Source organism: Folsomia candida, unplaced genomic scaffold (assembly GCF_002217175.1).
Source record: "Folsomia candida strain VU population unplaced genomic scaffold, ASM221717v1 Fcan01_Sc015, whole genome shotgun sequence".
NCBI classification, from domain to species: domain Eukaryota; kingdom Metazoa; phylum Arthropoda; class Collembola; order Entomobryomorpha; family Isotomidae; genus Folsomia; species Folsomia candida.
Window position 1 is genome coordinate 1,933,731 of NW_019091207.1, and position 27,558 is coordinate 1,961,288.

The 27,558-nt window shown below is 40.8% G+C and overlaps 1 protein-coding gene across 3 annotated transcripts in view; it reads right to left on the reverse strand.

Annotated features, from left to right (window-relative positions):
• The window catches only part of LOC110856165 (protein spitz), a 63,001-nt gene that overhangs the window by 25,592 nt on the left and 9,851 nt on the right, over positions 1-27,558 (reverse strand). For 2 of the 3 annotated variants that reach the window (XM_035856923.1, XM_022104622.2), the window contains exon 3: positions 7,189-7,326. In XM_035856923.1, coding sequence (XP_035712816.1) covers positions 7,189-7,326 — 138 coding nt within the window. Of the gene's footprint in view, positions 1-7,188; positions 7,327-10,799; positions 11,025-27,558 lie in introns of those variants that run through there. The other variant, XM_022104623.2, reaches the window with a different exon arrangement.

Below are 27,558 nucleotides of genomic sequence, written 5' to 3' on the forward strand. Positions count from 1 at the left end.
AAGTTTAAATACCACTTGGATGGCCTCGTTTTTACGCATAAAAACAAATCTTTATGAGAATGAATAAAATAAAATTTGTCATTAAATAGTTGAAACACGGCCTCGTTTTTACGCGCAAAAACCCCAAATTTGACGCATTATGAGAATGGATAAAATGAAATTTGTCATTAAACAGAGTGCATTTTCTCGTCCTGTCCCACGGTTGCAGTTATGATTCCATAATTAGCGCAGGATAGCACCGGGATGCACTTAATTTAACCTTGACTGAGATGGAGCAATATTAGGATTTTGCGTTAATTGACCCTTACACATTGGGCACGGTTAGTTTTATGTGGACATAAACATAGAAATATGTTTTTTGCCATGCAAAAAATTGATAATTCAATGCTTAATTTGCAGACTGCAATTCAAGTTTAATAGTATTATTTTGATACTTTCAAGTTCAAAATAAAGTATTATTACTTGCAATGGAGGTGGTCTCTCAGCGTAGGGTCTCAGATTTCTTGAAAATTAGTGTCAATCGATTGCGAATTTAAGCAGTATGAAATTTGCAAAAGACACGATTTGACAAATTTTACACTTTCCAACTTTACTGAGCGTTTTCTCCTCTTCGGATGCAAATATCTCGGCCAAACATGCCCATTGGGAGATCGTGTCTTTCGCAAATTTCATACTAATCAAATTTGTCATCGATTGACACTAGTTTGCCCAAAATCAGAGAGCATACGCTGGGAGACCTCCATTTTCAGACATTAAGTACAGATACATACACGTTTTAGATATTATTGTCTCTTTCATGCACTGTTTAAGTTTAAATAGTCGTATTTTTGAGGGGAAAGAGGGAAGGAGGAGAAGGAGACTATTACCACATTCTACCAAATATATTACGATCTGTCGTAAAACGTGGCTGCAAAAAAAGTCCCACTTCCGCTAAATTGACAAGGAAAGTGGATGTTCAAAAACTGTACAAATGTTCAACCTCTACATGTTTAGAGAGATATAAAATACACCACACGGACGGACGGACGGAGGAACAAGTGAAAATAAAATAAAATGCGTCAAGCCAGCAACCAACAACCCTTATTTTCTGCTTCGTTCGTTGTTCATCTCCTTCGGGACTCGTTTTAAGTGGTGTACACAGATACGCTTCAATACTGTGCTAGCCAGAGTCTATTTTCAACGTTAAGAAGAATATCATCCTTAGTGCATACATACAAAATATATGTAAATGGCCCAGGGATGGGCAAAATATTTTGGAAAAATTCAGTAATTTGAGCTCCGTTCTTCCCAGGGTTTGGATTTCAGGGGCTGTTACACCCACAAAAAGACGAGAATCTACGTGGAGAAGACAACAGTCAGTCGAAAATACATGATTTCTGAATAAATTAACTTTTTATCGCTATTAAAACGCCTTGTTTTCGCGAATTTTTAAAGATAAAGTATTTTGACGGCGATAAAAAGTTTTATTTCTTCACAAAAACCCATATTTTGGTAATTCTCCATGCAAATTCTCGTTTTTTTTGTGGGTGTAACACCCCTGAAAATCCAAACCCTGGGAAGAACCGTGCTCTATTTTGACACAGTATTTTGCCCAACCCCAAATCCATCCATACGTTTAAACCAAAAGTTCATCCTGGTTCATCACAATCGGCAGGCCTTACCATCATCAGATTTCCACATTTTAGGGGGAAAATATAGAATATCGTACATAATTTTAACCCGTTTCCTTCACATCTGTGTATGTACGTAAAGGGACAACGTATACACACGCCGTATCTAAATATGGAATTGGGTGCATTTCATCATTCCTGCATTTTCAATCTTTGTCCAATTGTCACATCCAATCTTTCATGTCCTCAACCACATGGAGACAATTCCCTCCCAACCCAACCAACATTGCTTCTCTGCCTGTAGGACAAAGTTTCAAATATTTTCTTCTTGTTCAACAAGCGACAAAGTGCCACTAGAACAATATTGTTCCTCCATGTGTGTATACATTCACCGCAGAATGTGCAGAGAGATGCTTATGCAGTTGAAGTATGTAGATCACAGAGGAAATGCCGAACCAACAAATAAACAAACGACAACAAAATACGGCACGCAATAATCAAACAAATTGAAATTAACAACAGATTGTGGCACTGACAATTTCATTTTATTGAACATGTCTTAAAATTTATGTACGTCTGCATTATTCCAATGCCAACAAAATCTGGTGTCGAAGACGACGAGTCGAAAGTTAAAAGTGAACAATCAATACGCATCAGTGATCTGATCTAATCTCGGCTTTGATCACCACCTCCGCCTCCACTGATTCTTCTCTCACATGTCACATACTTTCTCGGATCAAATAAATCCCACGATTCCATTCAAATTTGGGAGTCAAATCTATACAATAAAGACATTCAAACCAGTCGATGTGTCAGGGAAATAAATCTTTATTCCAGTCCAGCAGAATCCTTAAAAATATCCAGCGTCATCATCATCCACTCCAAGCCACCGGTCCAGTCCACCCGTCATAACAGGGCAGACAACACCCCCACTGGCCGCGGAAGCGGTGAGGGGACATCTGGGGGCATTAACAGGGGAGTGAGGGGTTTATATAACATGGACAGATGACAAAGACATTGAATAATCCTGGGGAAATTGTCCCCACTCTTCCGCGGCCACTGCCCACCCCACTGGCTTCTTTACATACATACGTATTCCTTCCTCCTCAACTCGTGGGGATGAAGATGATGAAGAGTTATTCAGAAAGGAGAGATGACAGTCATCTGTTTTTAGATGACACGAAATGCACTCATCTTCAACCCCATAACTTCCAGGAGACCCATCCTCCTAGATTTTTTAAAAGTCACCACTTCTTCTTTACCAAACAACCGCATCTACATAGATACGCATTAGACCACCAGTGGCCGCGGAAGCTTGAGGGGACGGAGGGACAATGACCCCACGCTTATTCGATGTCCATATCATTCGTTCATGCTACAGTCAAGAGCAAAACTTTACGACATATGGAAGAGACTTTTGGGACATGTTATTCAAATGGGGAATTAAAGGCCGTAAAGTTTTGCACCGCGTACCTTTCCGAATAATTTTTTTAACGCTGTGATATAATTTTTATTGAATAAAGCGTGCAAAAGTAGGGGGTGACGTGGTAAATTATTTTTGTCGCCGAATTTTTTTCAAGGAACTACAAGGAATTGAAAGAATTAATTTTGGAAGAGACTTTTGGGACAGCCATAAGCACAATGTGTTGTCCCAAAAGTCTCTTCCAAAATTAATTCTTTCAATTCCTTGTAGTTCCTTGAAAAAAATTCGGCGACAAAAATAATTTACCACGTCACCCCCTACTTTTGCACGCTTTATTCAATAAAAATTATATCACAGCGTTAAAAAAATTATTCGGAAAGGTACGCGGTGCAAAACTTTACGGCCTTTAATTCCCCATTTGAATAACATGTCCCAAAAGTCTCTTCCATATGTCGTAAAGTTTTGCTCTTGACTGTATATAAAATCTTCACTCCCCTATCCTACAATCACAATGTCCCCAGATGTCCCCACGCTTCCGCGGCCACTATATCCCTCCGCACATAACGTACATATTTAAATCCGTTACATTAATATCACATTGCATCCCTCCGTCTTTAAACAACCGACCATTCGCAACTCTCCCGTATTTGAATTTGAACTCCTCATCCCATAAATTATAGGGATATGGTTGCGATGAAATATTGAAAATAGGCCTCGCATCCCCTCGCTGTCACAACAGTTATTTCTTGGTGACAACTGAATCAGTTATGTCGTGCTCGGTAATTTGTATTCGAAAATTGTTTGATTGCTCACCCGCAGTTTATGTTAGCCCTCCCTCACAGAGTAGAAGATATTCAGTAGCAGACATAAATAAATATTCACATCTCTACCCCAGCCAGCTAGTCATCCAGTAAAAAAAATTTAAATATGAAATGCCGACACATTCATTTCATTGCATCCCTCCATCCAGCCAGCCAGGAGGGGTGTCAAACATGCATAAATTTAGCCACCACAAATATTTTAATATCTATGAGACATCATTTTACGCACACAAAGCTCTTCACTTTTCAAGTGAGGAAATATTTATGCTCGGTCTGATTTCAATCGCACAAACAAACTTAAGTGGATTAGAGATGGGTCGCAATTTATTACCGCGTTGCTCGGCTTGTTTGTCAGGCGACACAATAAATGGATTTGATTATTGGATCCACACTCTGGCTGGATAAACAATTTCAGGCATTAACTAACAGCCACACACTGCAAATAATACATGAGTTTTTGCACCCACCAATATTTTCCAGACGAGGAGGAGGGAAGGAAATAAGCAATCTCTACAGACCGGATAGTAAATATGAACATGCATATTCTACTTGACATTGAGACTTGAGTACCACACGCAATAATTTTCAAACGCACTCTTCTTCTCTCCTTTTTTATAAAATATCCCATAAATTTCAATCCCATTTTGGGAAAGTATCAACATTTCGCCTCTTATTTTCCTAATTGGCAACCAACTATTACCCAAATGTAGACCATGTTCATGCAGTTACATTTATGCATGTAAAACCCTAGCCAATTTGCTGGGAAAGCATGCAGTTTCCAGACTTTTGAGGAGAATCGCATGCATATACGACTAAAAAATTCAAATGAAAGCATGATTTATCTCTACACAATCATCATGATCTTATCTTAAATGGTGCATCTCCCTATCCATTGTTTTCTAGATGGAATATGTAACCCAACCTAATTACATCGTGCACGGTATAAGACAAACCAGAATTCAACCCAGACATCCAGTCCGAAATGAATTAATTGGCACAGAATGACAGCATTATTACTAATTATCCCCAATTTTTGCATGCACTTAATTCGTCACGCATTCCGCAATGCCAAAAAATATTTACATATCCAGACTAAAATCTGGAACGTATTCACGCACACTAAACCAATTTCTGTTACGCTGATAAATAAATTATTCAAGACCAAGCCAGACCTGAGCTGAGTTAACGCAAAAAAAGAGAATCACCTGTAACATAAAATCACTCCAAAATGTAAACCATCCAGAGAGACGACTGGTTTACGTAAGTTTCACCTGCCGATAGCATTCAACCCGAACCGAATTGGGACAGGCGACCCTGCCGCCTCCTGAATAATAATAATAGCTCTCACGTTCCGTCAACCAGCAGGGAATAAGAGCTATAGGCAAATCTACATCCTTGTGCAGTGCAGATGCGGTGAAATGAAATCACACAGATTTGAATTTCTAATGCATACAACAACACAACCATAAAATAAAATAAAATAAAATACGATAAATAATTTTACTGGGTCGTGTGCACGAATTGAGCCCAACCGAGCTGTAATAAACCCTTGAAAACGAATGTAAAGAAGTAGCGTCAGAGCGAGTGATATGTCCTTTAAGATGAACATATATATGGCAATTATGCATTTTTTGATCTCCTCGTCACGGTCACGAGGTCAAAAAATACTGACGACGCTGAATTTGAGGTCAAATTTGTCCTTTAAAATAACATCACATATGCAAATTAAGGTCCAATTTGGCGCCAAGAGGTCACCTTGACCTTGACCCCAAAGGGACCCCATTTTCGAACTCGACCGAAAACTAAAAATCAGAAACGCATCGGCATAAACCGCGTTTAATTACGTTCTCGATAGATATCCTGCCGGACAGACGGACAAAACGCTCACAATAAGCAGCCCTCTCCCACTCCTTCTGTAATCCTGCTCCCCAATAAATCTTAATGCATATCAAAGACTTCCGTTTAAGAGGCATGATCAAGCAGCCTGTACGGCAAATTAGAGCCGTGTCGGATCACTAGGCATTTAATATCACGTCAATAATTTATTGTGACATATTTGCACAAGGCATGCATGCATGAGTCTCCCCATGTAAAATAAAAGTACCCAAGCAAGTCTTCCTACGATTTCAGTACCCGTGACAAAAAATAAAATCCTTTAAAAAAACCCACCGATGAAAACGGCACGCGTTCAGTTATCAGGACTTACCGACCGACAACACTCTCTCCATCCGCCGTTAAAGGATTTAATAACCGTATCCAGCAGGGACTACGAAATCTTCCAGATTTTTTACAGGCCAAGATATCCAACATATCCTTATAAATCTGTGTGTACTATGTACATCCGTCAAGCGAGGCAGGCAGTTTGTTGATATGATTTTTAAGGAATATGGATACTTCTTTTGGACACAAAAAAAGACGCAAGACGCCGACCAACCGCACGACGGCCTTCATCTCTTCTTGGGGTTCACGCTCATTGCTTATTTTATTTGTAAGAAAGCTCCAGAGAGAGACTTCTTTCGAGCAGAACTTGTAACAAATTATGCATGCATAATAATAATCGCGGTGCATAGTTTAACTCGACAAATTGGAGCAGGTAGGTAGGCGGACGTGGAGTTAGATGCATTCAGTAACCGCGGAAGGGTGGGGACAGAGGGACAATTTCCCCAGGGTTATTCGATGCCCCCATCATCTAACCCTCTCCCTCCCGCTAATGTCCCCACGCTTCCGCCGGCACTGTTCAATATGCAGATGTTTTCAAAATTCGAATTGCACCACAAAATCAGACGCACTCCAATAATATCAATCTCACTGTGAGTACAGGTACGGATTCATAAGCATTTTTTATCCGTTGTGCTTCATGAGTTTGCACTAATACTTATGTTTGAAGACTACACCCCGTTCTCACGAGTGACATGCGTTATGTTCAGCGTTATGTCAATCGTGCCTTGAAATGGTTTAGATGTCGTCAAATTCCATGATAACGAGGCAATGTTTATCCTTGACGTAATAAGCAGATTGCATCAGACAGCGTTTATAACATGCACAAGCTATGCACATGTCGACCAGTGGCCGCGGAAGGGTGGGGACAATACCCCCACGATTATTCGATGTTACACAAACCCCTCCCTCCCCTGTTAACATTAATGTCCCCACATTTTGTACGACTCCTGTTTAGTCCCTTTTTCGACAAATTTTTCTGCAAATTTTTTAAAATATTTGAACGCTACTTTACTCAAGAAACATTAAATATGTCCCCACATGTCCCCACAGCTTCCGCGGCCACTGCACATGCCACGTAATGAAATAATAATGCATAATACCAAGTTTGACTTACATGACACGGGAAGATGTGACAGGCAGGTGACGAGCAGGATGGCAAACGTGTAGAGGAATGAAGTCATTCTTCTCGTCCATTGAGTGTTTAGTAGCACCGAACTTTTTGTCCGTCTCCTCCGAGCCAGAAGTGATCTCCCTGTTAATAAAAAAAGTCAGTTAACTAATTAATTAATTAAATAATTAATTAATCAACATGGCATATGATGTCGGGATAATTATCGGCGGGGATTACATATATATGCCTTAATCCATCCCCTCATTCATTCGGGTTTTTATGAATGAACCATTTTTTAAACCCGGTCTGCAATTTTACTTCATACAAAGAATAATAGTGCAAAATTCTACATAGGTAGGTAAATTGGGTGCAAGTAGCAAATCCATTTCATTTCCTGCCTGCCTGCCAACTTTGCGAGATGGAAAACGAGATAGCTCAGCTTGAGGGAAGATGCACCCACAGCAAAATGCGTATGTACCTCGTCTTCTTCTTCTTCTTCCTTATCGTGTAATTTCATTCAATTAACCTTCTACTTTTGCAGGTTAAAGGTAACAGACAAGCGTGTCTAATTCATAAATAAGTCCGAAAAGTATAACCAAGTATGTATTATTATTAATCCACGTATTAAACGTCATCTTCATTCCTTCTGCTCCTCTACAATGATTCAAAATAGCGCTATTATAACCCAAGGATATCTACGATACGATATCCTTTTCACTTTTCCAAACCCATTCAACACCCGACCTCTTCATTCATTAATAAGTAAAAGGCAAAATTCTATCTAAAAACCGCAAGTTTATGTATGTACTAATCTTAATCATGGTAGCAATTCCACTGCAAAATTTCATTGTTGCAAGCAAACATATTTAATTTTATGCATTCGTATTAAACTAAGAATTCGAGTAGTTTAGTTAACCACCTGAGATCGGACTTATCTTATTCATGAGAGTTACTCAAAATAGTCAAACTTTTGCAATTACAAATGTTCACCTTGACATCTTCCTCGGAACTATGATATTGGATTTCATTATAATTTAAGAGACTTCACCCCCTCAGGACTTAAAACCTAACAGAGAGTTGCCTTATTCAGACTGTACGTTTGTACCCCAAAAATATGTATGTATGCACTGTTGACTATGTAATAATTACAACCAACCGACCGACACCATCCTTGCACCTTTACTTATCCATAAGTCAGGCCAAAATCTGGTCTAAAATACATACAACTACCGCAACCTCTCCAACCAAGCCTAATCTAAAGGTGAAATAAAGCCCAGCCAGCGATTATTCCACGGTTTAATAATATCACCACCACAAAGGAACCAGCCAACTTCTATTTAACTAAATACGGCCCGTCATCGCGTAGTGAGTCTTCATTTATTTTGAACAGCCTGGAAACCAAAGGTGTATTAAGTATACACAAAATGGGATAAAACGGAATGGGATAAAACGCCCTGGGAGAGATTTGTGCGGAAATACCCCCAATTCTGGCAGAGACAATGAGATCAACAAAACAAGAGATCTTCAAAATGCAAACAGACTCAAGCTTTCATGTGAAAATGAAATCACCATGAAATAAAACTTAATGTGTACATTTAAAAACACTGCTGGACTCCAATCCAACAAGAAGAAATGTGCTCGCTCAGTTTTTGGTCTTCCCAAGTCTCAAAAAGCCAAACCAATTCTTTTCATATGATTTACTTTCCCAAACAGAAATTAAACATTGAAATGCGTTTATACCGCACAAAAACTCGTGGTAATCCCGTTGGCAGATATGTCACGAAACTTAATACTATGCAAAAACTTATGTAAAAAATGAAGCGATATATGTGCGAAAAGTCAAGATTCTGGGTAACAATAGCAGCCGACTAACTGCACACCCTTCGACTTTGTACATAAGTTTGTATGAGCAGTGGCCGCGGAAGCCGTGCCGTGGGGACATCAACATTATAGGATAGGGGAGGAAAGAGTTTATTTAAGATGATGCGGACATCGAACAACCGTGGGGACATTGTCCCTCTGTCCACACCCTTCCGCGGCCCCTGTATGACTCTCATTCGTAAATAAGGAGACTCGCTATCATAATGGAACTTAAAAAATCCCGGATGATTATTTGGTAATGTTATCCGACGACGTATTGTTTGTTTGTCGTGATATCTTCTTAGGTTGCCAAAAGGATGCGATGGATCAAATACATACATAAAATGCAACATGCACATTCATGGTCACACGGGTCCCAGCACAGTCAGTGGCCTGGCCAGCAGTGGGGGGAGGGAGTAGCACAATAAAATAACACAGGCATAAAACTGCCACTAAAATGTGGACGACGAATCCGTCTCATCTCTTTAAAAAAAGGTGATATGTATTCCTCTTACGCAGTGGCCGCGGAAGCTGTGGGGACATTAACACTGTAGGATGGGGGAGGGAGGGGTTTATATAAGATGGGGAGATTATGGAGACATCGAATAACCGTGGGGACATTGTCCCTAAGCTTCCGCGGCCACTGTACTTCGTTTCTTTATATAAGATGATGGGGACATCGAACAACCGTGGGGACATTGTCCCTCTGTCCACACCCACCCTTCCGCAGCCACTGCTCTTACGATTTCTGTCTCAATGCTAAATTTGCACCTGACTGACGGGGAATATCCTGCATTTTATCCTCCTCCTAACCGACCAAAGGATGATAATAATAATATAATAATAATGAGACACTAAATCATTCTCATCATTGGATTCATTCTTGATCCGTACAAATAAAATAAGTAACAGGGAGTTCCTTCTTCCAAGCTGTACACACCCTGTCTCATTTGCATACTACTTTTTGCCACACTCCTCTGCCCAACCAAACTATGTACTTACTTATTTACAATACCCATACCCATCCTCCTTTAATGGCCACATTAAATTGTCTCTGCATTTTTTATTTAACCAATGCTACCGGATTTTGGAATTCCCAATCTAATTTTAGCGTTTTAAATCTTGTAAACCACGAGATTTATAAATAGGTAAGTAAAATTTAACTGGATCCGTACCTGAAACAAGCAAATGATCCCACTATGTATCAACCGTACTTCTTAATTGCACCGATTTTTACAGACTGAACCAACTAATCGATGAATTTACGGTTAAATAGCTTAGCTTCATTCTCTTCTAGCCTGGCGACCTAGTCAACTTGAGCTATTGCCTTAATTAAGACTTAGGTCATCATCATGCCTTCATTCTGGGAAGGCAGATATTTAGAAAATCTCAAACTCATCTTTTTCCTCGATTGTTTCCGCAGACGTAGAATTAGCCTGTCAAATTCACCTCAGTTGATCAAAGACGCGAATTTTCCGACTAGACGACGGTTCATGAGTGGTCGGAAATCGGCAAATCTTATCCAAAACCACTACCAACCAACTAGCCAACTACTCACTCATCTAGCATCATCTATGACAAGTTCAAGTTTGGTCAGTGGCGGCGGAAGGTGGGGGGCATAGGGGGTCATTTTCATTGTGGGGTAGGAGGACAAGGGGAAGATTGGATTTTTCTAAATTTTTCTGAATTTCTGGGAGGATAATGTCCCCCTGTCCCCCCGCTTCCGCTGCCAATGACTTTGGTATAGTAGTTACCGGCTTTTGACTCCTTTTTTCCTCAGATGGGCATAGAAATGGAAATGAGCTGTGCTTGCAGCATAAATTATGGTTCACCAAATAAAAACAAGATTATAAAAATTGTCCAAACTTTACACAGAAAATGAGTGCACATCCACAATTGGAACTGTTCTAGAGTGTCAAAATAATATAAAATCACGGCCAAATAATTCTTGAGCACATGACACGCCAATTTAACGACTTATTACAACATTGGCGCGACGACGAGGTTTTCATTTTTCATGCGAACCCAGACTTGAACTAGAATCACGATGGATGAGTAATGCGTTATTAATCGTAAATCAATTACAACAATAACACGGAGCCGATCTCTCGACTATAAAGTTCAGTTTAGTTTAGTTTAGATATGCACCTTACTGTTTACCATTTGCATATTATGATTCACTCTTTTTATAACACTTACATGACTGCAAAGTGTCGGTATTACTGAGGAAAAAATATATGTACACCCAGCCCAGCCGATAACAGATAACATTTCGCAAGTCGATATCCGCCATACGTAATGAAACGTCATATACGTACACTTACTTACATACCTTCATAGTTTAGGAATTAACTTACAATGGAGGTCTCCCAGCGTATGCTCTCAGATTTTGGGCAAATTAGTGTCAATCGGGCACAAATTTAATTAGTATGAAATTTGCAAAAGACACGATCTCCCAATGGGCATGTTTGGCAGAGATATTTGTATTCGAAGAGGAGAAAACGCGTCCTAAAGTGGACAAACTTAACTTTACACTATCCAAATTTACTGCGCGTTTTCTCCTCTCCGGATGCAAATATCTCTGCCAAACGTGCCCATTGGGAGATCGTGTCTTTCCCAAATTTCATACTAATTAAATTTGTCCTCAATTGCCACCAATTTTGCTCAAAATCTGATATCATACGCTGGGAAACCTCCCTTGTACATTCACTCAACTGCACTTTTATCCCAATAATTTTAATAAAATATTGCATATCTCCCTCATATCCCGTGTTCCTTACTTTCGAACCAGACCCAAATTCCAACAGATAGCAAAACACAACAACGCTTATACTCCAACCATACAAATATTTAGTAATGCTGTCATCATGACCCAAGTACGAATTAGGTAAGCTATCCTGCCATTTGCTCTCCGTGCCGTAGTTGTAGTAGTAAAAAAAGCCTCATAATCGTGGATAACGATGGGCGTGACAGATTTAAAAGGAGAAACGGTGCAAGAGTGAAATAGTTCCTCACACTATTTTTATGTATTTTACAACCTTAAACTTAACTGACTGCAACGGCAACGAAATTCCTGCAATCATTTCGTGTCCATCACGGGCTTTATTGTTGCTGATGCCAAATCCTCCTACTAAAACTACAAATGTCCAAAGAGTCAAAGTTGAAGTTGGTGGAGCTATTAAAATTCGGGCATAAAGTGTAACACATACACACGGCTGTAAAATTCTAGACCTTTCAGTTCACCGCTTCAAAACACATAATGTGATGATGATGGCGAGGAAAAAACAGTGGCCGCGGAAGCCGTGGGGACATTTGGGGACATCAACATTATTAAATAAGGAAGGTTGGGGTTTATACATATGTACATATAAAATGGGTAGATGAAGGGGACATCGAACAACCGTGGGGACTTTATCATCCCTCTGTCCCCCACGCTTCCGCGGCCACTGTTTTGTATCCACTAACTGCAATACAAAGGCCTTTTAGCACCAGTATCCGTACATATTATTGTATCAACAGAATTGATTTTTCATGAGTAGAGATGCTCCAAAATAATGAGTAACAACTCAAATATTTCTCGTTCTGCGGGCTTGTCAATAATACCACAACATAAGACCCTTATCCGTATCAATATCCGTGTCACATAGCATCAAATAGAATTCCTTCAAGTTAAGTTTTCTACTATTAGGAAGTACATATTATGCTGAAAACAATGCTCCATTTGAGCCTCACCACGAGCTCTTGTCTTCTTATCATTAGGACTCGTTTAGTATTCAACGTGTAAATCGTTACGATAGCGAGCAAAAATTCCTGAATAAATATTTTCTTTAAATTATATGAACACCTCATTTTACTCTGCACCTAAAACAGCAATTTACACTACCGCAATATTTATGGTCACGTGGTAAAATGATTCATCTTAATTAATAAAATTACCACATCTTAATTAATACTAAACAAATCTTTAGGTGGGAAATCAAAATAGCAGTTATAATTGAACCCAAGAGCATACAAAATACGTGCGCAGCGTCAGTGGCCGCGGAAGCCACGGGGACATCTTGGGATATTGTCATTGTTGGATAAGAGAAAGGGTGGGGTTTATATAACGTGAAGACATCGCATAACCGTGGGGAAATTGTCCCGACACTTCCGCGGCCACTGTGCATCGCAGCCCCCAAGAAACTATTCCAAATTGTATTTTATTCCCGACTAAATTTCATCCAATTCCCATTTTAAAATTCTCCAAAATATTCCTCCAACCATTGTTTTTCTTTCTCTCAAATGAGTGAGTTAACTTAAAGCAATTAGGGAAAATCCTTGTTGGAAATTTACAGGGCCAACATGCATAATGCGGTGGCCGTGGCTTGGGGGTGCCTTCCTCATATGTAGACGAAGAACAGGCAAGCTACACAGATACCCACCAAAAACTGGCTCTTATCGAATTCGAGAATGATGAATATGAAAACTCCGTAACTTAAACTACTAACTTAACAATTAGGCCGTGTCTCTTGACTAAAAAGCAATGATATTTAACCTCCTCTGGAATATTATGCAAATAAAAATAATGACTTGTATACAACAACTCCATCATCAGGAGAAGAAGAAGAAGAAAAGATGCCATCATCCTTAATTAGTATCCTTACTTGTACATCCATCCACATTTTCAGACGCATCATGCTACACCATCACGATTTAAGAACGGACCATAACGTACAGTTTCATTGTGAAGAATTCTCGTAAAATGGAAACAACAACCCGGTCATTATCCACGTCAACAGGGCATGTGCTGCACTTACAGCCAGTAGTTGACTCATATTTATTATGCATTATATTAAAGACGAACGCATCTTCATAATACCTGACATGGCATGAAATATGAGAAAAAGACGAATGCGTATGTACTACACACAGAGCAAAATAATATTCATCAGGCTCAGTTTTTAGTCAGTCAGTCAACACTTACATATGCGTACAATTATTATCTCTTCGGGCTCAATTCACTCACCTGCATGCATGCAATCTTTCCGATGGGAAGATATCTACATATTCTAATCTTACGCAAACTGGGTTGAATAATAACCACAGAATATGTATAAATGCATTGTCTGTTTTACAGCCACCATGTATTATGTATGTATTGGTGGGGTGACGATCCTGCCATTGTTGGACAGGACCGTCAGCTGCGCAAGCACTAAGGCTTATTGCAGTCTCCCCGTATACACCGCTTTACTGTGCTAAGTCATGACTCTCACAATTTACAGATCTAACTTGACGTACAAACCGCCCTGATCTGATTATGAATTGAATTAGATCGGGCAGAGACATAGTCACTATTTGCTCTGGTGGCAACTCATGCCTCCCAAAGAGTTCTGACCTTAGGGCACAATACTTGTGGCAGGACCCAAGAAAATGAAATACAGTCTCAGGGCCACGGCCACATAGGCACATGGCCTCATCAACTAATCCCATTGTTCTGAGGTGCCCGTTTAAAGTACAGTGCCCGGTTAAGGTTTGTGTTACTGATCGGAGATTCTTCCGATTTAGGGTTAAAAGCTTACTGCTAAGCCCCGATGAAGGGGCAGAGAGAAAAGCTTTAGAAGTTAAACAACCCTTGCTGCTTTCCCAAGATTTGGTATGCTGCAATCTTGCCCAGTTTACAATGCTGGAGATTACAGTGCTTCTGGATAGAGGAATAGAGGGCTGCGGGCCAAGGTACCCAGTAAGAGTACCTTCCTTGGCCAACAGGTCAGCCACTTCATTTCCTTCAAATCCATGGTGAGAAGGGATCCAATGAAGTGTTACCTTCTTAGTCTCCCCAATATGATTAAGCATCTCAATAGCCTCAGCAGTCAGTGATGAAACTGGCCATGGGCTAGTGAGCGCTTTGATGGCACCCTGACTGTCAATGAAGAAGTCAACGATGCTATAGTTATGAGTATTGTCGGTCAACGTTTCAGAAGCCCTGATAATACCCATAATTTCTGCTTGGAAAACTGTGGGTGCCCATCCCAGAGGAATTGAGCACCTCACAGCTTCCTGAGCAAGATTGTTGTATGTGAAGTAGTAAGCCGCACCCGAACACTCACCCATCCGTGAACCATCAGTAAAACAGTTCACGTCGGAGGCATTCATGGGCACGCTACCATCCTCCCAATCTTTCACCGAGCAGATAGAGGTTTCGAAGTTCCTCTCTGCTGGCGGATTAACAAGTTTCTCACACGGCATCTGGAATTCATCAATACCAGACGCCATGATTTCGACAAACTTGTTATGCTTTAACACCCTCGTACGATCACCCCCGGCCCATTTTTTCCATTGGCCGTGGTGAGCGAGGCGATGGTACGTTCGTAGTGCAACTTGCTGAACCCGGATGTCCACTGGGACAAGTCCCAGTAGACACTGCAGGGCCGCAGTAGGAGTGCTAGACATTACACCGGTTGTACCAAGCATGGCACACCTCTGTACTCTTTGCAACTGGGCCATGTGGGACTTCACCTTTGTGGCCGGAGCCCACAAGAGTGACCCATATTCCATGGCCGGGCGAATTATGGATTTGTAGATCCAATTTGTAATTTTGGGGGAAAGACCCCAAGTTTTACCAATGGCCCTCCTGCACTGGGCCAGGGCACGCATACCTTTTAGTGCCCTAGCCCTGCACAGTGGGCCCCAGTTCAACTTGTGATCCAATAAGACCCCAAGATATCTTACCTGTTTTTGATAAGGGATGGGAATACCATCCAACTTGATCACAGGAGCAATGAATTTGTATTTGTTAGTGAATAGTACCAGGGCAAGCTTATCATTGACTGACAAGCTCACCTCTTTGCACCAATCACTAACAAGATTTACTGCTCTCTGCACATGACTCCCCACTGTACCGAGGTCAATGCCCCGTCCCACTGTTGTGAGATCGTCGGCAAAGCCCTGTGAGTACAGTTGAGGGAACCGATGATGCAGTTTTTCCAGAATTTCACTTACGACCAGATCCCAGAGAAGCGGTGAGAGGACACCCCCTTGAGGGCACCCTCTCTCCACCACCCTCCCAATCTCGTAAGTAGAATCAGTTACCCAAGTGGTTCGTGTCCGAAGCATATGCTCAATATATCGAACACATACTTCGTTGACGCCAAACCTCCTAAGGCTGCGGATAATGGTATCAGATCTAACCTCATTAAAAGCGCCCTTAACATCCAACATCACTGCAATGCAGTACTCGCCAGAGTCAAGGGCCCCCTCAACAAGGCTAACGATCTGATGAAGGGCAGCCTCCGTGGAAACGCCCTTCATATAGGCATACTGACTGTGTCTCTGCAGCCTATCAACAAGATCAGGCGTGCGGACCCAGCCATCTACCAGTTTCTCAAGTGTTTTGAGCAGGAAGGATGTTAAGCAGATGGGCCTCCAAGCGGACGCCCGTTCGTAACTCTCCTTTCCTGGCTTTGGTAAGAATACCACTCTGGACTCTCTCCACTTCAGAGGTATATAACCAAAGGTCAGGCACCCCCTCATGAGAGGAACCAAATACGGAATTAACTCGGCTAACCCATGCTGTAAAAGGGCTGGAAAGATACCATCCTTTCCAGCCGCTTTTAGTGGGCCAAACGAGTTAATTATGTTACTGATTTTTGAAGATGTAATCATCAGATTTATAGATTCATCATCTACTTTACTATGATCAGGTTCCCATGGAACCCGTTGAGGGTCCCTCGGGAACGACTGGTCCAATAATAATTCATAGGTCTCAGAAAGGGTCCTGGTGTAAACACCATCACCCTTGTCCAGTGATCCCAGTTTGATTGTGCCATCGTTGCGAAGGATGCGCGAGAGTCGGGTAGCAACAGGTGCCTCCTCGACACTCTCACAAAACCTTCTCCACGAGGCAGTTTTCCTCCTCCTCATTTCGTAGGAGTAGTAGTTACGAGCAGCTTTGTATTCCGCCCATGCCTCCTCTTCTCCGAAGCGGGCAACCCGATAAAGCCTGCGAGCCTCCTTCCGAAGAGAAGTCAGCTCGCGGCTCCACCAAGGTACCCTCTTCCTCCTGGATTTGAGTACTTTTTCAGGGCAGGCCACATCGTATGATTTATGGATAAAGTCACTGACCCTACTAGCGCTCGCCTCAATCTCCTCCGTAGATGACATTGGGCACGCCCTAGCAGGGTCAAGTTCCGTTAGTCCTTTTAATACTGATTTGTATAGGTCCCACCTTGTTCTCTTCCTGTCCCTATAGATGATAGGGTCAGGTGGACCAAGGCTTAGGCTGGTCCGAATATACCTGTGGTCAGAGCAACTTTCGTTGTCGTCGACCCACCAGGCCTTTATCCGGTCCAGCAAATGGGAGGATACAAATGTAACATCTAACACTTCTTTCTTATTCGATACAACAAAGGTGGCTCTGTGTCCCCTATTAATGGGGTGCAGATCCACCTGTGCAATGTAATCCAATAGTTGTGCACCTCTGCTGTTGATATTGGTGCTACCCCACATGGTGTGGTGTGCGTTGGTATCACTCCCTATCACCAGAGGTAGACCGTTGGTCTCACAGTATGAGACCAACTGACGCATCTCCTCTGGGGGGCATGCATAGTTTCTATCCATGTATGCTGAGGATATCACTACCTCTCCAATACCCCCCACTGGGTACGGATGGCTGTGACATCTCTAAAGCATAAGTCAAGCAAGGGCCACACTTTGATGTCCCTACTTGTAATAATACATGATCTGCTGGAGTGGGCATCCCGACAAAAATAATGTAGGTTGCCACAACCCCCCAGACCTCGTATTTTGCCTTTATACCAGTACGGTTCTTGTATTAGGCATATGTATGTCTGCAACTCTGCTAGGGTACGACATAGAGAAGTCGTACCCTTTTTTGAGTGTTGCAAGTTAATTTGCACCAAGTTCACACTTTTGGTTGTCATATTAAAAGATGACAACCCGGTTCGAAGAGATGTAGATGAGTGTGATGGTGTAATATTAGTGATGTTAGTGTTAGTCATTGTGAGTGAGGGTTATGACGCGAAGTTAATTTTGAGGGGGTGTTTCAGTTACCCGAAACACCAACTCATCAAAATAATAATTAAATTCGGCGGGCGGTTTTAAGGCCGCCACGCCAGATTTAGGAATACGACAAAAACAGACAGCCACCATACATCGGATTCCATAATAAACTCGATTTTACCAACATATATAATGTATTTTGGCTCGTAATCCTGGCGAAAATTAGATTTTCACGTTGGAACAAGTAGGTAAACAAATTTGGGCTTGCTTGCTTCATAATAATTTAGAATGAGAATGCAAATGTAATATTGTTCTGTCCTATCTGCTTGTATCGCTGCAATTTTCCTGGAAAAATTACCAATTACGAGGCTAATAGAAACACGCACTTGTCCCACCATTCAATTTTGCATGTGTTTTGCTACACGTTATCTACGACTACAAACCCTCCGTTCTCATCACTACTACAGCGGTGCAATTAGTATAAATCCATTTTTCCAGCCACACCAACCACCACTCTCTTCGTGTTCAAAATTTTCATAATTATGAAAAATTTCAATTTAATTAAACCCAAGAAATCCTCTCCAGGGATTCAAACCAAAATTAAATCCGTGCTAGGCAAACATGGCAGAGCAAAAAATACTCCTATTTCAGCATATTTTATGTACTTTGGCCCATAGTAATTTCACTGATTTGTCCCTTTCCCCATCATTTTTTGGGCATTGTTAATCGTAACTAATATTTAAACAAGAACTCACTGACTAAGAGAATCTCGAAAAGATTGCACAAAAAATGCCACCATATTGACTTTCAGTATCAATATTCTCCACAAAACGAGCTCCAGCAAAGCGTGATTATGGCACAAGTAAAGTAACCTGTCCTCTTCCCCCCGAAATACATATTCATTCTTTCCCAGCAAAAAAACATCTCTGTTTATTTTTGGGCTCAACTCAAACTCCTCCAGTATCAGCAAAAAAGAGGAAAATAAATGGAAATTTCAGCCACAAAGTAGAAGAAAAAAGGCAAAAGTACATGGGCCAAATTTTTACCAAGCAAGCAAGCAGACCAAGAAATCTGAGCTTATTTGTTATACTTGGCCCAATCTGGTTGTACTACAGGCAGATAAAACCATGCTCTTACTACTAGTGACCGCGGAAGCTGCGGGGACATGTGGGGACATTAAAATTGTAGCATAGGGGATGGAGGCTTTATATAAGATGGGCAGATGCTGGGGACATCGAATACCCCTGGGTAAATTGACCCCCTGTCCCCACCCTTCCGCGGTCACTGCTTTCCACTACTACGTAAATTTTTGTGTCTTTGCATTTGTTGAGTAAACTTTACAGAAATCAATGAGATTTCGGATTCATTTCGAGCCAGGAGCAAGCAAACAAGGAGTCAGTAGCAGAGCTTTTATGCATTATTCCGGCTTTCCTAATGAAACAAAAAGGTTCTTTGTGTCAACTTTGAAAATGTCGTCGCTAGCTCGCTGTACCACCACGAATTTAGTAACTCCAGCAAGAAAAACAGAGGAAGGGGCAACGATTCCTTCCTTATTTTCAGTACTACGACTCGTCCCTCTCATAATGGATCAAACGCGGTGATTTTATGAAAGATAATAAAATTTGTCACTCGCGATTACCCGAATTAATGGCGTAGTCAAATGCAAAGGCTCATGGAATTCCACTAACTAAGAAAATAACCAAGCCATTCACTTCACCACGTAAAAAAAATAATGTTTAGCCAGACAATTTAGGGATGCTAACCTAAGCCCAAAATAGGTATATAAATAGTACTATTTAATATTAAGGAACACATGAGAACAGTGGCCGCGGAAGTCGTGTGGACATCTGGGGACATTGCCATTGTAGGATGGGGGAGGGAGGGGTTTGTATAAGATGGGGAGATGATGGGGACATCGAATAACCGTGGGGACATTGTCCCTTCACTCTTCCGCGGCCACTGCATGTAAAGCAATCTCTCACTTAACACAAGACGACAATAAATCAAGTAAATTATATTAATCAATTTACCAAAAAAGACAGCAACACACAATTTTCGTTTTGAGATCCTAATTGATTTTTGATACGAAGAGAAATTCGACAGTACCACTTTACATCCCCCTTAAAATTAACTCTGGTATCATTAAATCCCATGCAGGTCAAATTGTTTAGACACGTCTCTTAAAGGAGGCGAGTGACAAATTACTTACTCTCAGGAAGAAATTGTTCGAGACAAATTCCCCAAGCATTGGCTTAAAAAAGTAAATAAGTGTACGTCGGAGTCAACAAGGAACACAAAATAAATTACCCAACAACTAAACCTCCAATGAATTCCGATCGATCCCCGATAACTCTTCTTAACCTTAACTTGGCTGGCTGGCTGGCTGACTGACTGGACAAAGTTGAAAGTGTCATCATCATCATCCGTAATAAATTCTACTCTTTTGTTTTTATCTCAATTCTGATTCTTGCAGACAAAATACTGCCTCACACACAACAAATAGAAAGGTAAATATAAATCCTGCAGACCCCAATGGATGTGGTGGACCCCACGGTAAAAAGTCACTCGGCACCAGTGGTTCGGGTGGCAAGCAACACTTGCAAGAAATTAGGGCAATAAAGTGTTTTTTTTTGTACGTAAATATTTTGACCTGCAAGAAATACAAGAACCTACGACCGCCGCGCATATAGTTCATACGACGCGCGTGACTATTTTCTTGCACTTTCTCCCAGTTTTTTGCACCTCGCATTTCTTGCTTTTCTTCCCTTGTAGTGCAAGAAATGTAACTAGCAAACCCGCAAGAAATGAAATACTGGATGCAATAAAATGATTTTTGTAGCTATTTTGACCTGCAAGAAATGCAAGGCGCTAGAAACTCGCCGCTATACATCATGCGGCGCGTGGCTAGATGGCGCGTATTTCTTGCGCCTCGTATTTTTTTGCGTGTCTTTCATTTTCTTGCAGTTTCTTGCGCCCCGCATTTCTAGCATTCTTTTCCTTTCCAGTGCAAGAAATGCATCAAACCCTTCCCGAAACAAGCCCTGTTCCTCCCTGTCACCTCACATACCGTACCAATGTATCTCTCTCTGCGGATGGAGAAGAAGAAGCGTCAAGAAGAGTCACCTCACACACTCGACTACAATGGTCCGAATGACAAATACAAATAAATACACAATGCAACAACTTCTTTATAACTTAACTTCTCTCCGTTGTTGGCCCTCATTCTTGGAGAAGAAGAAGAGCCACACCATTCGAGACTCTTGCTCTGAGAGATCCGACAACAGATCTTCAAATTCCATTCGACTCGCTTCAAATCACAACACCAACCACACCACCACCACCACCATTTATATTACTCTTCTTAAACTTCAAAACTCTGCCTAAAAAGGCAATCTTGCTCAAAATTCAAATCATTATTGCTGCTCCAACTTTAGGCAATGTTCAATCTTTCCAAGTACATAATTTCGAAAAACTCGTATTTATGTATATTCCTTCCTTGCGTATTTATTTATTAACTCGATGCACACATTGGCTCAGGGTTTGCTGCATTTTTTTTGCGCTGTAAAGGAAGAAATGGGAGAAATGCGAGGTGCAAGAAAGTGGGAGAAAGTGCAAAAAATGTGCGCTATTTGGCCACGCGCCGGGTGAAGTATAGCGCCGGGAAGTGGTTTCTAGCGCCTTGCATTTCTTGCAGGTCAAAATAGCTGCAAGAAATCAATTTCTTGGGGTCAGTATTTCATTTCTTGCATTTTGCTACATTTCTTGCACTCCAAAATAACAAATGCAAGGTGCAAGAAACTGCAAAAAACAAGTGCCATCCTGTCACGCGCCCTACGAACTACAGCGAATTTTCGCATCATTTCTTGCGCCTTGCATTTCTTCCAGGTCAAAATAAATACCCCCAAAAAACTACTTTCCTCCCGTTATTTCTTACATGCAAGCCCCCGAAACACTGGATTTGTTCATATAAATACATATTTACTAATTTGCATCTCTCCCCTTTCTCGTCGGGGCAAAAACCACGTCTATATCCATCCCACAATCACTTCAAAAAAGATGCATAAGCAGTTTTGCTTTCTTGCGAGCCAGTTTCATTTTCGAGATGCAAAAGTGCAATGAATTTTTTTTTCCTTACTCCTTCTTCTTACGCGTTATGAAACATTAAACGAGGAAAAATCTTAATAATCCGTCCGACAAGAAAGCACAACTGCATGCATTAAGACTACCAATTTCTCACACCAATATAAAACTTGAGTCAACCAAGTTTCATTTTCATTCATGACTCAGAAGATCACTGCCTGATGAAAAACATGTGCGTTATTATTTTGCATAAATTATTCCGCCAAAAACATACAAAATATATTCAAAGTATTTAAATTACGTATAAAAACTTGATGAAATACGTGATAAAAACTGCCTCCTACTTGGTACAACTCCCATAAACCTGCCTTCCCAGATACACAGGGGCCGCGGAAGCCGTGGGGACATCTGGGGACATTAACATTGTAGGATAGGGGGGAGGGATGGGTTTAACTAACATGGGGAGATGATGATGACATCGAACAACCATGGGGACATATTGTCCATATGTCCCCACGCTTCCGCGGCCACTGCAGCTACATAGTTAGTTATATGTATGCAGACCATTGCAGACGGCTGACACTGAATTTCTAAGACTTTGGCCATCAAAATCAAAATATCAAAGAGTCAAAGTCACGGTTAGTCGGACATTATTACGGAGAAATAATAAATCACAAAATCTTGAGCACGGCGAACCGATGGACAAACACGATTTAGCCAGTTTTGACTCATTCCTATATATACCGTACATACTCGTGCATAATAAAGCTCCTTAATTGCATATTGCAATCCATTATTCCACCCACGCATTTTTGACTGCATACATACATACTTCGCCGTAGTTTACTTTCTTTACATATGCACAAATCTCTCACAGGGTTAGCTATATAACTTTTCGTGTGAAGCGAACATTATAAATGCATCCATGTCTTTCTGGCTTTCTTTGGTGGAAGGGTGCATGCATTATTTGCGTACGTATTTATATTTACATAACATTTGCGATAAGGACACTAGTTTGTAAGAAAACGGAGATAGCGGGTTCAACTTTTTACGCTAAATTTTCACGCAAAAGCTAAATTTATCATTAAGAAACTTGTCGTTTACGTGAAAATTTAGTGTAAAAACCTTACATAATTCGCAATCTCCAAAAATGCCAAAACCGTGCTACTCCTACTTGATCGTTCATTGCCATTATTTACAAAAAAAGCATAGAAAACCGTAGCTCATTCATTATTTACTTACGCATCTCGCCCGAAGTCAGGGAACTTTTCCATGTTATCATCACCCACGCCACGACCCCACCACCATCCCCACCACCACCGCTAAATGTAGGTAATCGTCTCTCGCACAACATAAATCAGTTCAGATACATGCACGTTATGGAAGATTTTACCATGTACAAATATTTGCACGCGCGCTTCGTTCCGTGAGGTTTTGCCATTCCTAATAAATAATAACGATAAATAAATTGCAACACGTGTCAGAAACGTTTCTACTTATTTCTCACTTTTCGTACGCAGATACATATACATTCGCATCCAGTGGCCGCGGAAGCGTGGACAATGTCTTCACGGTTGTTATCATCTGCCCATATTATATAAACCCCTGCCCCCTATCTTGCAATGTCCCCACAGCTTCATCCGCGGCCACTGTTCGCATCCCACTTTTTCTCGCCATCCATCATACCGTACATACACCCGCAGATAAGTATGTAGCAACCATAAATAAACATGCGAGTCGATTCCGCTGTGATAGCGAACATTTGCTCGTACAAAATGCTAAATTTAATACGCGTTTAAGTGAGCAAATGACTAAAATCGTGCCCACAACTGGCTGTGATTTCTACTCATTACAAAATATTCAGTCTGGCTGTATTTCTTTGAATAAGGACAAGAAGAACAAAGGCCCGAAAATAAAGGCAATCCAGGAGCTTTCAAGGATCAAAAGAAACCCAACAGTTCGACGCATAATGAGTGAGAATAAGACATTGTTCTAAGAATACGGAACGGTGGTCGTGTGTGGTGCGTTTGTGGGTGGGTGGGAAAGTGAGATCGATTATTACACGTATCTCATATATTTTTGCATTTACTTATGTACACAAAAACAAAGAGCTTTTACTTTTTGCCCTTTACAATCTTTTTATTTGAGAATAATAATAGAAACAGAATGCGACCAAGTCTCAATTTAGGCTAATTCATAACGTGCTGATGATGATGATGACATGAAAGAAAAACAAAAGAATTTATGCTAAATACGAGTCAAATTTAAGGTAGTAGTGCAAAAGTCTGTCTGATCGTGAATATCATGATGACGACGAAAAAAATATTTAAAAACATCTTCTAACGTCTCCTTAACATATGTACAAAAGATAAGTGTGTGCATGCAATTTTTCCTTGCAAATTGAGAACACACATGTACATATCCATTCCTCATTTTTTCACAAAATTAAGGCATTATTCTCTCTCTCTTAATAAGTAATTCTCATTTGTCGGCACATGTTAAACAACTTGTTAACTGACAAAATCTAAATCAAAGAACATGCAACCAACCACCACCTCCTCCACCTCCACCCCCTCACAAAGCTTGACGGGTACTTGAGTGAGAATACCTTATTAACGAGAGCCTTTCATCCTTAAATTACCTATTTCATCTCCTCTCCTGCTTTGTACGCAAACCAATAATTTCACCCTTATTATCGCTCACAACGAGAAGAATTACCTTCCCTCAATTTTTCGCGAATGATGAACAAAACAATCCCATTTTCATCTCTCTATTTGTTTAACGAGACATCCGTAAGCCCACCCAAATTGTAAAAATGGGATATAACGTAAGTACAAAAGTCATATAATAAAAGTGTCTTCAAAAACACACCGCTACTCCTGCCTCCTTCTTTACTACCTCTCCAGTCCAGTGGATGGATACCAGTGGCCGCGGAAGCCCTGGAGGGGACATCTGGGGACATTGTCATTCTATCATAGAGGAGGTCGGGGTTTGTATAAGATGATGCCGACTTGGAACAACCATGTGAACATTGTCCTTTTTTGTCCCCACGCTTCCGCCCCCATTGCATGTCTCTCTTAACAAATGGAATATCTCTTAAGTGGCCGCGGAAGCCGTGGGGACATTAATATTGTAGGATAAGGGAGATGCGAGGTTTTATATAATGATCGGGACATCGAATAACCCTGAGTATATTGTCCTTTACATCTGTCCCCACCCTTCCGCGGCCACTGGTAGACAAGCAAGATGAAGATAAAACTGAAGAGAACGAGACGTTGGGCGTGATGGAGGGGTCTGAAATCTTTCGAGGAGTCAAAACGTGGAGGAAAACATAACAAGATGAATGACTAGCCGAGTAGTAAATGACATAATCAAGAAGGTGCATGGTACATATATACAGGAGGCAAGCAGAAGATCCAGTCCAGGTAGGCAGGCAGGCAGGTAGGTACCCACTCAACCAGAATAAACGAGATGATCATCATCAACCTTAAAGCACGTAAAGTGTTCAGAGCCTCTAATCAGCCCCCGGAGAAACCTTCTCTTAGTCCAGGTGCAAACCTATTTACCGTCACTTGCGGCACGTCCACAAATTATTGGGCGACGAATTCCTAAACAAATTCATAAATCAGGCCAGGCCAGGAGAAAAAAGGGTCACAAACCAGACCAAATCTCTTCTTTAATATCATCATTCTGACCGACAGCACAAATAAGCTCCCACTACTTCTTAACGCATATAATCTTAAGCTTGTTAAGTCCAACTGCTTCTTCGAGAGAGCAAAAACAAGCGATAATTTTTAAGGTATGTATTTTCACGGGAGAGACAAAAACAATTCATATTGCATTGCATTTCGACCAATACTGCTCCGGGTGGGTGGCTTTTTTTATGTACCACCACTACCGCACCGGTAACAACATCACAACAATCCAATTTAATTTCGGCAGAAGATCGAAAAAATTCACTTTTCTTGGAATTTTTCAGACCGACAATGTGTACATAATGACCACAAAGACTGTCTAATTAGTCTTTTTTACCGAATTGACCGACATATTAGTTTAGTTGGGGGGTCAATCTTGGAAATATTGGAACAAAGAATTGCTGCATAGGTGCAGCAATTGTTGAAATATGCCTTTGTGCAAACGGAATAATAAATAATAAAACTGGGCAATTATTCAATTCGGCTGCCCTTTTAGCAGAGGAGGTGGAGGACGTGAACAAAGACATCTCTTCTACACATCCTATTAAGATATTTACACTTCCCTGCTGACCATAACCACCTTAACAGTTAATTTACTGACTACTTCTCCCCATAAATTTCAACCGGCTCATCATCATTTGACGTAAACGTACTAAATGCTGCTCCCCCCTCCAAAAGACTGAGGAGTCTTTGGTCAAACAGGGCTTAAAAACGTAAACCAGTTGACTTTTATTTATTTGACTTCATAAACCAAGATTTTGTCACGAGGTTTGCCTCCTACATATTTAAGCACTGCTAACTGCCTTCAACTCACATCAGCTACCATCATGCCACATATGTATGTATAGCATTTGCCTTATCTATCACGTCAAGATGACTCCGACGCTGTACCTAGTCCGTCACTAAATTCTTTAAAAGTTTTTTGGCATAGGACAATAACGGGTAAGTATTTTTATTTAAAATTTTCCACGTGGATGCCTAAACTACGTGAATATATATATCTAAAAATATATATATATAACCTTGACTTTTTACAATATCTGACAATTATTTTTATAAACTTTTGCCTGAAGAAGTTCACTGCATGTGGATGAAAGCTTGCAAATAAATTGTATATCGAACAAAATGTCCTTTGAAACCGATATAAATTTACCAAATATATATATCTAGTTTAGGCATCCACGTGTAAATTTTTAAATAAAAATACTTACCCGTTATTTTTCCATACCAAAAAATTGTTATCAAAGAATTTAGTGACTGACTAGGTATAGGTTTTCGTTGAAAAAGCCGTCTCTAAATTACCCCTCGTACGAATCCCTTATCCATCCAAGCTCTACTTTAATACCTACGACTTGTAAATTCCGAGACCACATTTTACTCGAAAAGTCATCCAAATTCTCGAAATAAATAAAGGGGTTGAACTCTGAAGAAGATTGCTTGCTTGGACTTATCTCCTGTAATCATGGATGGTCATGCCGTCTCTCTCGGCTCAAATGTCCTCTCTCTCTACTCAACAAAAAGACTGTATTGTCAAGTGGGAGAGATACACTTTCTCATCTCAACCCTGTTGAAAATATTATTAAATAAACGACCACCTTAAAAAGCTATAAAACTTGGAAAAAAATCCCATCCCTCTAATTAGTCAGGCACGTAAATGTTATGTCCACTACTCCGAAAAGTTCCGTGTGGCAAAACGTAGTGATAAAGATGTTGATAATTCCTTGTCAATCCTGCTACCACC